This window comes from Eschrichtius robustus, chromosome 7 (genome assembly GCF_028021215.1).
Source record: "Eschrichtius robustus isolate mEscRob2 chromosome 7, mEscRob2.pri, whole genome shotgun sequence".
Classification (NCBI taxonomy): Eukaryota; Metazoa; Chordata; class Mammalia; order Artiodactyla; family Eschrichtiidae; genus Eschrichtius; species Eschrichtius robustus.
In genome coordinates, this window is record NC_090830.1 from 79,703,325 (window position 1) to 79,717,397 (window position 14,073).

Here is a 14,073-nt window from a genome sequence, read left to right on the forward strand (position 1 = left end):
GGAGCTTTGAGGAGAAAGGATGAAGTGTAAAATAGTCATCTATGAGAGTGAATAGACTTGTGTGATGTAGTAGCCCACTAAAGACCTCCTTGAGGTTAATAGTCACGTTGATATTGTGTGTTTTTACCAGCCTCAGTCAACTGCACAGATACAGGTATAGAATAGGTAGATAATTGGACTTAAGTGGGCTTGAAGTTTTGCTAGGCAATGCAATGAAGGAAAAAGAGGAAAGGGAGTGATTATAATGACTAACCATGGACATAGGTAGATAAGGAGGGACAGGAGGATATGAGGTAGGTGAAGGACAGTGAAAGTGTTATAAGATCTATGGATTTGGGGTCTCAGAATTATTGAAGTTGGAGTACTAAAAGGAATAAGATGGAAAGACAAGAGGTGTTGGTTAGTATAGAATTCTTGACATTGAGATTATGAAGAAGAATCTTGATAATGACAAGATCGAGTTTATAACCGTGGATGGTGGGTCGCTGAAGTAGAGTAAAAGATGAGGTCATAGGAGGAGAAGTAAAAAGAGGAGTGAGAAGGATATATACCACAACAGGAGAAGTTTTGGAAAGTGACAGTGAACCAAAAACTAAAATCTCAAGAAATCAGAGAATGGATGCTGAGGTTCTATAGATGACTATGAAAGGCATAATGGGAAAAAAGAGGGAAATGATTGATCATGAGGATTTTATTTTAAAGTGTACAATTCAGTGGTTTTTAGTATATTTACAAAGTTGTGCAACCATCACCACTAATTCCAGAACGTTTTCAACACCCCAAATAGACTCATATCCATTATCAGTCACACCCCATTTCCCTCCTCCCTCCAGACGCTGGCAACCACAATCTACTTTCTGTTTCTATTTCTATGGATTTGTCTATTCTGGACATTTCATATAAATGGCCATTACAGCATGAGGCCTTATTTTGTGTCTGGCTTCTTTCATTTAGCATAATGTTTTTAAGACTCATCCATATAAGTAGTATGCATCAATACTTCATTCCTTTTTATTACAGAATATTATTTCATTGTTTGGATATACTACATTTAGCTTATCCATTCATTAGTTGATGAAGGTTTGAGTTGTGTCCACTTTTTGGCTACTATTAATAATGCTGCTATGAACATTCATATACAAAGTTTTGTATAGACATATGTTTTCAATTTGCAATGGGGGTTTGAAACCAAATTTTGCCTAACAGTCTACGGTGCCACCAGCTACAAAGCCCCGTGCTCTTAAGTATCTAAACTTTATTCACGGGAGAATGGTAGCAGGTGCTGTCAGCATTCCTCCTATATCCCCTCAGATCTCTTTTCCATTTTCTTGCACATTTATACTCCCAACATCCAGCAATTGTATGTCTTTGTTGGAGAACTGCTCTTGGGCTGCTGGAATACACTTTGCCTGCTTAAAAAGAGAGCCAAACATACTTGGAAATTTACATCCCTTCAGCAGCAGCCCTTAACCAATAACTGATGAGGTGGGGTATAAATATTTCATTTCTCTTTGCCCTAATTAGGACAACTTTTAGGTTGGACCTACACTGTCTCCCAGATTCCTCGCAGGATTGAGCCAAAGTTACCCTTGCCTGAGTTTACCACAGGGCTTTGCTTGACGTCTCACTCTTGCCTTGCTTCCTTGCCTTCCTGATCTCATTTCCCCACTACCGTATATTTTCCCTTGGGAACATTCCTAATAACTTTCACAGTGATCTTTGTTTCAGAGTCTGCTTCTGAAGCTTACTTGACACAATTGCAAGAGCTTCAGCACATCATAAACAAAAAATTAGGAGATAGAGATGCTTCTAGAGGCAAGCCCACTTATATGTGAGGAGGGATAGCTAATAACCATAATAGAGAAAACAGAAGCACTATAAAAAGCACACATAAATAATGGAAAAACCACATTAATCTGGGGCTTCACTGCCTTTCATTTCTCAGTAGTCTCTGAGGTCATTACCATGTCCAGTGTAATAATCAGTGTTCACAGTGATGACTCTGAATTATGAAAGAAAATTAAATTCTATCCAGAAAAAAAAGGCATAACATGTATTAATGCATTTTAGAAAGCATTGCCACAGAATAAATATGAGATATTGAAAACACATTTGACAATTTCCTTACAACACTTCACTGAAAAAGAAACAAGAAAAAGTGGGGGTGGGGGCCCCCAATAATCCCATGAAGGCAGTAGCAGTGATAATAATGAAAATTTGGAAAGTAGAAAGCTAAGTGTCTGTTGTGAGGTTGGGAGTGGGGACTAGCGGTGCCCAAGAGGTGAGTCTATTTGTACTGCAGTGCTCCAGAAAAACTATCAAAACAGGAGGCATCAAACATCTCTCAAGACTGGGTATAGATAGGAGCTAAATATGGGAGAACTGGTTGAAAATCAATTTAAGACCTGTTCTACTGCAACAGAAGACAGGTGGTTTGTTCTCCAGAGTAGTTGAATGTGAGGGACTCTAGACTCGGGGACACCATGCCCAGATGAGAACAAAGGTACCTGTTTTCATTGTATTTTCAAGGTGATTAACTGTAAATCTAGATCACAGAGACTTCCAGCTCCCTTCCTTAAGTAACCAGACTAAGTTCCCAGCCCCAGTCATACCCAGCCCCAGTCATACCCAGCCCCAGTCTTCCAAGCAGGAGAACAGATTCCTCTCCTTGGAAAACCTGCACAAGAGAAAAGGACTACAGATACTGTGGTAGGAGAGATATCCCTATCTCATCAACTAGACCTCTGTTCTATCACAGTGAAACCCATACTTCACAACCTCAGTCCATGCACACAGAGCATCACATTTTTTTTTTTTTTTTTTTTTTTTTTTTAGTACTTCCCTGTCAAATATGAATGGTCAGTCAAGAATCACCAGACATTTGAGGAAAACAGATCAGTGCAAATAGAAAAAAGCAAACTGGGAAACACAAAATAGGGAGCAGAAGAACACTTCAAAAAAAATAACCATTCGTATACTCACAGATAAGAGATATTGCATTCTATGAGACAGTAGCAGTAGACTATGAAAAAGGAAAATTCAGAAAAAAAAGCTTTTGAAAAATAAAAAATGAAAGTAGAAATTTAAAATCCGGCAGGATAATTGGAACATGGATTTGATGAAATTGCCCAGCATGTAGAGCAGAGATAAGAAGTAGAGGAGGAAAAGTAAGATCAATCCACAGGGACTTCCCTGGAGGCGCAGTGGTTAAGAATCTGCCTGCCAGTGCAGGGGACATGGGTTCGATCCCTGGTCCAGGAAGATCCCACATGCCGTGGAGCAACTAAGCCCATGCACCACACCTACTGAGCCTGCGCTCTAGAGCCCGCGAGCCACAACTACTGAGCCCACGTGCCACAACGACTGAAGCCTGCGTGCCTAGAGCCAGTGCTCCACAACAAGAGAAGCCACCGCAATGAGAAGCCTGCGCACCGTAACAAAGAGTAGCCCCCGCTCGCTGCAACTAGAGAAAGCCTGCATGCAGCAGCGAAGACCCAACACAGCCAAAAATAAATGAATTAATTAATTTAAAAAAAAGTTAAAGAAAACAATTTTAAGGTCATTATTAGCAGAGTATCTTACTGACAGGGTGACGCCATTTACATACATATACTTCTTGTCAGTCCAAAATTTAAATTTTTTTCTGTTCCAGCGTTCCTAGAATTCCATGGGCCTTTGCCATGACAGAAGTATGTGGCATGATTCTGTGCTATATTTGGCTCCTGGTTCTTCTTCTTCACAAGCACAGGTACCTCTCTCATTCCATTAAAAGACTGAAAGTGTTTTGACTGTCTTATGCAAAGGTCATCAAACCTTGTTTCTTCCTTTGCTGTTTCCTTGTTACTTTCCTTCTCTAGTCATTGTGACATTATAATTACTGACATAGGAAAATGTTTGGGTTTGATCAACAAAAGAGTCAGCCTCAGGTAGTACTTACATATTTAGTAGTATTCTGAAGGTATTTTGCGGGGAAGGATTAGAGATGACGATATTCAGCCATGGGCCAACCACGACAATCTAAGTCTAGCCTTGCCTTTCTTTGGAAACAAATCGGAAATGTCACTTTCTATAGAAGGCTAGAAACTCCTCCAAGGGACAGTCTTTGGTCAGATGTTTGGGTGGAAGGAATTATTCTCTGCTTGGAGGAGGTGCATTAAAAAAGAGGTCATTTTGCACACTGTGCACATCTAGCAAGTGTAGTTTACTTCAGATGGTATAGAAGATTGCTGAATAAGGAAGGTGCTTCTTTTGCACTTTCACAAGAGATACAAAGGGAAGAAGTTTTCTGCATTAAAAAAAAGGAGAGAAGCATAAGAGGAGGCTACTTTCCTACTTCAATGAGGGGAAATTATTTAAGTAAAAAAATAAGGCGTAGTGTGGAATCTAAAGAGTAATACAAATGAATTTATTTACAAAAGAAAAGCAGACTCACAGACATAGAAAACAAACTTATGGTTACCAAAGGGGAAATGGAGGGGGGAGGGATAAATTAGGAGTATGGGATTAACAGAGACATACTACTGTATATAAAATAGACAAACAACAAGGATTTACTGTATAGCACAGGGAATTATCTTCAATATCTTATAATAACCTATATTGGAAAAGAATCTGAAATATATATGTGTGTATATATATAAATATGTATATAACTGTATCACTTTGCTGTACTCCCGAAACTAACACAATATTGTAAATCAACCATTCTTCAACTAAAAAAAAAAAAGGCATAGTGAAGAAAAAAAAGATCTCATAAAGTTGTGGGTCTGCTATCCATTGTCTTTGGACACTGAAGAGGAATAGGGACACTTTCGTGAATTTTTTCTTCTTTCTCCTCACCAGGGAATGCTTGAGGTAAACCACAGTGATGGGCTTTAGGTCCTAAGCAGCAGTTATTTCAGTGCTTTGAAGGTGAAAAGAAGGGTTGATGATTGCTATTCTTGTCACACTTTTAGGCCATATTGCACTTCATTCTCTCTCACTTTGCAACAATATTTATAACTGGATTGCTTAAAACCAGAGGTGGTTTAAAAACACATGTATCACTGCTGCTTTCTGGTTTAACTTTGCCTCACAAGACCCTGTAGATTTGAATTTATCCACTCTTCAAAACAAGAAAGAGTTTACCTTATATAGGAAACCTTGGTAGGTTTAGCAAAGCGTAGCAGTGACCAGCTAAATGCAAGTTTTGATGTTTAATTAGTCAAAGAAAGTGTTTCTCAAAGTGTGGTCTTTGTAGCACTTTCTAGAATCACCTGGGCTCTTGTTAAAACTCAGATTCCATGTTGTCTTCCTCAAAAAGCTCACAAAATGATAGCGTGGGAAAAAGAAGGCAGAGACTTTTGCTCTGGACTTTCCACCATATGGTAAGAAGATTCACCATAAATCCTGTGTTAAGAAAGGATTGCATCACTGAACTTGCAGGAAGAAAGGAAAATCTCCAAGAGCCCCAAACACACAAACACATGAAAAAGAAAACACAGAAAAAATAATCTGTGGTGTACAATCAGAGGAATGAGTAAGCATCTCTGAAAAAGCATTCCACTGGTTGTAATGCCAGAGCTAAGATAAGGAGACTAAGCCTTAGGTATGTAACAAAGTTGAGTGGCTGATACCAAGACTCCCAGATTAAGCTGTGGATTTTGGAATGGGCTAGAGTGTTCTCAAGTCAGTAGGGCTAACTGGGTCTCAGAAGAAACGAATTTAATTCTTCTCTGGATGACAGTATATTCAATTTAGGCTCCTGTGTTTTCCCAAAATATTGGAGAGCAGGGCTATTAAGAAAGGTGAGAAGTGGTAGAATCCTCCTGCTTTGAGTTGGGACCCTCTCCATTCAGTGTTACTTTTTCTCTTTCTTACCTTCTTTTCTTCTTTTTTTACATTACCACTGCTACACTCTAGAAGTAGTAGTGAACCAGAAATGAAGCAAACCCTGCAGGGATTGAAACCTAGCTTGAAATAATTTCAGTTTCTAAAATTGCATTAAGGTGACCCCAGATTGTTAAAGCCCATAACCACTTGCCAAAAGAGATATCAAATCTCTCTTTGGGAAGATAATATAGGCCTAAATTTAATTCTAAAATTTGTTATATACAATATCTGGCACTCAAGTAAATAACTAATAAAGGGGTACATAAGTATGTAAGAGAATATGATCAAAATTTAAGAGAAACAATATATAATGGAATAGACCCACTGTGGATCCAGAAAATGGAGGTACCAGATACAGATTTTAAGGTAACTCTGCTGACTGTGTTCAAGATAATTTTAACAGAGAATGAAATGGAAACTCTAGAAGTAAACACATTTTTTAAAATCCCTGAAATTGAGAATTCAGTAATGAGTATGACATCAGGTTGAATCCAGCAGAAGAGAGAATTAATGAATCAGAAGATAATTTGAAGAAAAAATTTTTTTAAAGATAGAAAATAGATGAAATATTTGGGGACACTGAGGGGATAGCCTGAAGAAGGTTTACCATATAGATTAATTAGAGTTCCTTGAGGAGAGGAGAAAGAAAATAAAACAGAAGTGTATTTGAAGTGAAAAAAATAAAAATTAAAATTAAAAAAATAAAATGCAGATTCCTGAGCTCCATCCCAGGTGTACACACTGAAGTTTGAAACTTACCTAACCTTGTGTTGAGTACTTTTTTTTGAGGGTGGGAGGAGCATTTCAAAAATGTTTAAGTAAAGTCTCTGTACTTAAGAATTGTATAGTCTGTTTTGGTTTAAGACATTAAAAAAAATTGTCAGAGATATACTTAGTGTAAAACTTAGTATTAAAAAAAACCCTTAGTATTTTATAGCTTAAATTTAAGAGAAATTAAAGAATGTTTATTATATAATTACTGTCAACCAATTTACAATGTCACTAATGAGCAAAAAAATTCCCTAGAATCACGTATTTAACTTTACTTCTCATTAAATAAGTTATGACAATATATGAGTAATAAAACTAACACTAAGCTAAGTGTCAGTCTAGGTACTATCTTACTTCTCTCTTGCATAACTCTTACTTTCTCTTAGCCATATTTTCTTAACGGTGAAATGATGCTCTTAGGTCTGCACTGTCCAGCATGGCAGGTGCTAGCCACATGTGGCTATTTAAATTTAATTTAGTGAAAATGAAATACAATTAAAATTCAGTTCCTCACTTGTACATTTCAAATGCTCAAGCGCCACATGTATATAGCTTATCGGACAGTGCAGTTATTATAGTCCATTTCCATCATCCTACTGGACAGTGCTTTAGGTGGTCTCTAAGATTTCTGTCCTCTTCAAAGGATCTAATGATTTTCCTGCTTGTTCTCCCTCTAAGTAAACACTAGATGCCTGAGGTATTTTGGTTTGTTTTCTTCTGATCTTTCTCCCTTTTTGGTCACTGTTCACAGGTCAATACTTCTGCGAAGGCTTTGTAGTCTGATGGGCACTGTATTCTTGCTTCGCTGCTTTACCATGTTTGTGACCTCCCTCTCCGTGCCAGGACAGCACCTACAGTGTACTGGAAAGGTAGCCTACTGCCTTCTTTATCATTCTTTCCTCTTATTCTTCGTGTGTTGATGGCACCACGTATGAACTAAGGCTAAGACTTTGCTTTTAACATTAAAATGTGCTTTACAGCATTTTCAATATCTGTAATAAACCTCTAGAAATAATTTGGTAAAAATCTTAAGCCAGAATCTACCTTCCTGTTACTTCTATCCATTGATACTAACTAGTTCAATGCTGTAGAGCTACAGAAAAAAAGTAACCTTCGATTATCATTTTCCCTTTCTCACCATCCTCAACATCTTTAGTTCCTCATGTGACGTGACTCTGGCCCCTTCACTGTCCTCATCACTCCTTTTTAAAAAGTGTTGCAGTTGGACTGTATTCCATTTAAAATGTAGTACCCACTACTCTAAACTTTACTCTTTCTGAGATATATTTAAATAATGGCTAATTTTTTTGTTTTTGTTTTATACTTTGTTGCTTGTTTTGGTATACTGTAGACATACCTTCTCTTCTGGTTAAATTGAGAGAGGATAGATTATGCAGATGGGAACAAAAAAACCAGGGTAATGAATTACTGTAAAAAATAAGAAAATGTTTAAAAACCCTGAAGATCACCTATGCTTTGTATATAAAATTGGCTGTTGTGACTCATTAAATTTGGACAAGAGAATTTATTAGCCTACTTTTCTAAGCCTCCATGCTTTAGTTATGTGTTCCCAAATATTCAAATGATATATTAACACCTTTGTTATTTTAATGTTGTTTGTAAAGTGTAAAACAAAATTAAGTGTCTGTTCTTCTACTGCAATATAAATAGCTGAAATACCTGCAAGGGAAGATTAAGCAGCCAAAGGAGATCAGGAACTAAAAATATAGCCCTGAGCTGCAGAGTGACCAAACTTTATCCAGGTATAAGGAGACTGACCAGTAAGAAAGGAGGAAGGGTTAATGACATTTAGGATTTAGTGTAAAGGAAATGTTTTATTTTTAAGATAAAAGCTGTTTTTGTTTCTTCTTTTTTTTCCAAAAAGGGAAAGTACTTCTTTCTAGTTACAAAGTTATATAAACTTATTGTAAAAATTCAAATTTTATATAAATATATAAATTAAAAAGTAAAATCTCACAAAATTCCCACTTCTTTCACCCCACCCCATAAATAATACTGTTAATAGTTGTGTATATACCACAAGGACTATTTTTAACAATGCTTACATATTCATACAAGTTTATATAGATAGATACTTTTTAAACAGAAGATAGGATTATATTGCAGACATTGTACTTTAGCTTATATTTTATTTAATAGTATGTTGTTTGCTTTCTTCTGAAGAGATACATATAGGTATACCTCATCCTCTTTAATAGCTGCAGAGTATTCCATTGTACAGTTTACCAGTCTCCAAATGATGTACATTTAAGTTATTTTCAAATCTTACTATTTATAAACAATGCTGTCATAAACATCCTTGTACATTTATGGTTTTTCACTTATTTAATCGTCTTAAGATAAATTCCTGGAAGTGGAGTTAGGAAATTAAAGAACATACACACTGAAAATTGTGATACATATTGCTCACATTTTCACTAGGAAAGACTAGTTTTTCACTACTATCACCACTATGTGCATGTCAGTTTTCCCGTCACCGTGCCAGCACAATTTTTGGAGTCACTGCCATTCTGATTAATGAAAGATGATATGTGAGACTTTTATGGTCTTATATTTTAAATTTAAATCTTTAATCTGTCGACTGAAATAAAAATGCACAACGTGAGAGCTGTGAGTTTATTTCGAGACTTACTGAGGACTATAGCCCAGGAGACAGCTTCTCAGATAGCTCTGAGGAACTACGCTGAAGACGTAAGGGGGAAGGTTAGCATATATGTGATCTTGGGGAAGGTGTACGTGCAATCAAGCCACACGTCTTGGTAGAAGGTTGCTGCTAGTTGTGAGGAACAAATGTCTTAGTTAATGATTTTAGTGCTTTTCTAAGTATGGGAAGATGCAAGAAATTGGGTTCATAAAATTTTCTCCTGAAAAAAATCTAACTATCCTGAAGGCCTTTTCTGTCAGTTTTCCCAGAGCATAGAGTGCCTCATTCCTGACTGTGTCCTGAAGTCTTTTCAGGGTATGTTGAAGGTCAGCGACTGCAGTGGCTAATGACTTAATTCTTGTAGAACCAGATGGCAAGTGACATTCTTTAGTTAGCAAATCTGTTGAATTTCTGTGCATGGTGTGAAGGAGGGATAGAACAGTTACCCCCAATTATTGTAGTATGCTAATTGATTAGAAGAGATTTAAAAGAAGAAATACGTAAGCTTATTATAATGAAAGGAGAATTTCCTGTAGCTGAGGGATTTGATTGTGGATCAGCCACTAAAGAGAAAAATATATGTGCATAGGGCTGCAACATGTGCTACAAAAATTAGATACCATCCCGCTGCAGTGTGGACAGCCCTTTTTCTGTCTCTAATGACTGTTTTTTATTATCAGTTAGTTTTATGTGGACATATTTATTCAAATCTGCCCTAAATACTGTTAATTGCTTTGAATTACAATATAACCTACTTACTGACCTTTATTTGCAGCAGTCATTAAAATTAGATAGTTAAGGTGATATTAACTAGCAATCAAATCCCTTACAGTGAACTCCGTAGGGCATTTTCATTGTAATAAAGTAATTGCTTGAAATCTCACTCCCAGAAGTAGTAGGTTTGGAGACAGAACCAAGAACATGCCTGTTTTTGAAATTAGGCAATGGAACCACCTTAAGAAAAGAAACACTTGAAGCAAATTTCTCATCAAAGTGTCTAAATTCATTCTGTTGTGCTGTGTTTCAATTTTTATTTTTATTTTTCTGGAAGGTTATTTGGGACATTTTAAGATTGGAAAGGATGGGGAGACTTGAGTAATTGGGCAATAATTGCTTTCCTTTTTTTTGTGATACAGTATTTTTTTTTAAATTTTTACTGGAGTATAGTTGATTTACAGTGTTGTGTAATTATTGATTTCTTTTGCCTGGCATCACTTGTTTCCTGTCCTTGGCTGAGACATTTTCCTAGCAATCTCTGCTCTTCACTGCCGGATTTTTTACTTTCACGAGCGTAACATCTCTAACCCTATTCTCATTAGAGGTCATGGAAAGAACCAAACCATGTATATTTTAGTACCTTCCCTTTCCTTTTCTCTAATAATGAATTTCTCTCCCTACCGTCAACTGAGGCAGAAAGGGAAAGCCTGGGTAGTGTATAATCAGGTGAGATTTCTAATGAAATGGTGATTCTAATAAGATTGTTTCTTTTGTTCTTTAAGACATAGGGCTTTGGAATTGGACGCCCTGTGTTCACATCCTTATTACGTTACTTACTAGCTGTGTGACCTCTCTAAAGCCAGTTTCCTCATCTGCACGGTTGAATCAGTTCATAGGATTTTTGTGGAAATTAAATGCAATGACATAAAAACATATAGCAGCATGCTGCACATAGTAAATGCACATAAAATTGCAGCAGTTTTTTATATTATTAAGTGTTAAATGCCTTTTTTAAAAAAGTGACCATTGCTCAAACTCTTCCTCAAAATGGATTGCTTTTTTAAGTTTATGCGTGGGAGTTGGGATTAGGTTTGGCTACTAATAGGAACTTCACGGTGGCTATAGTTTAATAAACAAGCAATGATTTATTCTCTCTCATAAGTCTGAAAGTAGGTACTCCATCCAGGTCAAGTGTGATAAGTTTATGGAGTCATCAAAAATCCATGATTCTTCTGTCTTTCTGCTCTCCTGTCCTAACACTTGGCTTGCATCCTCAAAGCCACTTTGTGGTCCAAGATGACTGCTAGAGCTTTAGCTATCATGTCTGAGTTGTAGACTAGAAGAAGGAAAGGTAGAAAAGACTACCTCCAAGCTGTTGTCTCTTTCGTTTATAAGTAGCCTTCCCAGAAATCTTTTCCACTTCCACTTACATCTTATTGTACAGAACTTAGTCACGTAGCGACACCTAGCTGCAAGGGAGGGTGGGAAATGCAATGTTTTAGTTGAGTTCATTGCTTCTTCAAATAAATTTTAGATTCTATTACCAGTGAAGAAGGGAGAGTGGATATTGAATGGTAGCCATTGTCGCTGTCATAGCCTGTTTCTAATTGACAAGAACAGCCAAGCAAATACTACTGTATTATAGGGTATAAAACTTGGAAATAGTTTTGTGTTGTAGTAAGCTTTTCATTATAAAGGAACTCCAAGTAGAGAAGTTTGAATTGCATTGATTTCATTAAATTACCAAAATAGTTCTGAGTACAGCCAAGCTTTGACCACCCATTCTTGGTGTCTGGAATTAATTAGACTGGGGGTCTGGTTGCTTTTGCTTAGATCTTATTTCTAAGTCATTCAGCCTTTGAATTTGAATGGGAGTGGTAGGAGCCTCTACTGCCCTAAGCATTTGAAGCACTAATTCTTAGCTTTCTTTATAGGTATATGGCAGTGTATGGGAGAAATTACACCGGGCCTTTGCCATTTGGAGTGGCTTTGGTATGACCCTAACTGGCGTTCACACTTGTGGAGATTACATGTTCAGTGGCCACACAGTCGTCCTAACTATGCTGAATTTCTTTGTCACTGAATGTAAGTATCTTTAGTGCTTCTATGCATATCAACTGACTAGCTGCAGAGGAGGCTGTGGGAAGGGCATCAAATCCTGTGAAGAATGGGAGAAACAGACTGATGTAAGAAACATATGACTGAGAAACACTGGAAGAAGTGTGGTTTTAAAATGATCTTTCTGTCCTTTTCCCAGATACACCAAGAAGCTGGAATTTCTTGCACACTTTATCCTGGGTTCTCAACCTCTTTGGAATCTTCTTCATTTTGGCTGCCCATGAACATTATTCCATTGATGTGTTTATTGCCTTTTATATCACAACAAGACTCTTTTTGTACTACCATACTCTAGCCAATACCAGAGCATATCAGCAGAGTAGGAGAGCAAGAATTTGGTTTCCCATGTTTTCTTTTTTTGAATGCAATGTTAATGGTACAGTCCCAAATGAATATTGTTGGCCATTTTCAAAACCAGCAATAATGAAAAGAGTAATTGGATGAAGACTGTCTTTGTAATGTGTTCATGATTAAATATACAGTCGTTGTTGAAAGTGAGTAACTTTGCTTTCTCCCCCTAGGTTGTTCCTGGATGTCTTGCTTTTTGGCCTGTATGTTGACAAAGTAAAGTTCCCTGTCCTGAGCAAGGCTGTGATTATAGCAAGCAAGAAAGAATAATTAAGAGTCCTTAGGTATCTGTTTGAACAGATAGCTTAAGTAGATGTTTTCTGCCCCTTCTCTTTAGGCAGACTTAATGTTATGATTGAAGTCAGTCTCTTACCTTTACCTATTGAGTATTTGCCTATTGAGCTTAAGCAAATCAACTTAAGCAATTTGCTGGTTGAAAGATTTTTTAATTTCCAGTAGGACTCTAGTCAAGAAATAATAATAATAATTTTTTAAGCTCGTTATTTTCTTCAAAGGAAAAACCCCTACCAAGTGAGCAGTACTTGTTCTTTGAACTAACCTCTGTGTCTTTCTAAAAAATGCAACTCTGGAAAGTGATCCTTTTTACTAGCAAATTAATTTTTGCCTTCTGAACCATCCTTAAGAAAAGTATACTGAATATACCAGTATCCCTGAAACAAGAAGAGAATGAAAGGGGCCATACATAAGGTGGCAGAGTACAAATATAGTGCTGGTATTTTTCACCAAAATCAACAAAAGGTGCAGTTCCTATTTTGTCCTGAGGGTTCAGTATGATCATCAGTAAGTATGCATGAGGGGAAAATGGCTGCATCCATAAAAATAAAATTGGCTTAATTTTAGTGATGAAAGTACCTGGAATAACTTTGTGCTGTGACTATTAGCTAGACAGATGACAGCCCAATTTTATACTTTTTAATGGTGTTATTTAATGAGCAAAATAATGGAGCGTTTTATCAGATGTTAAAGTTCTGTGTCCTTAAGTAGGGAGGTATGCATGCAAATTGTTCTCTTTCTGAAATTTATAACAGGTTGCAGGCATTATGTAACTTTTTGGTTTTTGAAATTTCTCATTCTTGGCCATCAGAACTAAGCCATCTCAGACATATGTGGATATGAAAAGGTTTTGTTGTTTTTTATTTTTAAAACAATTGTGTACATACATTCTTTCTATTTAGTTTTAATTTGGCAGTCAGGAGTGATATACCTTAGTTGCTGTTTACAACACTAGAAATTTAGTACCTTAAGTAATTTGACCTCTGTGATTACATTTGTCACTTTACTTTTAATGATTTTATACAGTAGTTTTGAGAGTTGGTTGGTTCTAGAATTAGACTTTGAACCCCAGCTGATGAGCTTAGCCACTTGGAATATTAACTGTGTAGCTTTTACATTCCGTTTTAAAACAAGGAGTTAAAAAGGTGCTGGCATATTGAGGTCTAAAATTAGACCACTTAGCAGAAACCTGCTCCTTAAATGGTGAAATATTTTATTTTTGCACTTTGAGTCATATTCCTACCCCATATAAGCTACAGAGGAGCCTGAATGGATTGGGCAGGAAACAA

At 36.7% G+C, this 14,073-nt stretch overlaps 1 protein-coding gene across 2 annotated transcripts in view; it reads left to right on the forward strand.

Annotated features, from left to right (window-relative positions):
* SAMD8 (sterile alpha motif domain containing 8) overlaps window positions 1-13,625 on the forward strand; it is an 80,245-nt gene extending 66,620 nt beyond the window's left edge. For both annotated transcript variants that reach the window (XM_068547946.1, XM_068547945.1), the window contains 4 exons: window positions 3,653-3,748; window positions 7,394-7,511; window positions 11,959-12,109; window positions 12,282-13,625. In XM_068547946.1, the coding sequence (XP_068404047.1) occupies window positions 3,653-3,748; window positions 7,394-7,511; window positions 11,959-12,109; window positions 12,282-12,586 (670 nt within the window). In that variant the 3' untranslated portion in view covers window positions 12,587-13,625. The remainder of the gene's footprint in view (window positions 1-3,652; window positions 3,749-7,393; window positions 7,512-11,958; window positions 12,110-12,281) is intronic.
* The last annotated feature ends 448 nt before the right edge of the window (window positions 13,626-14,073 follow it).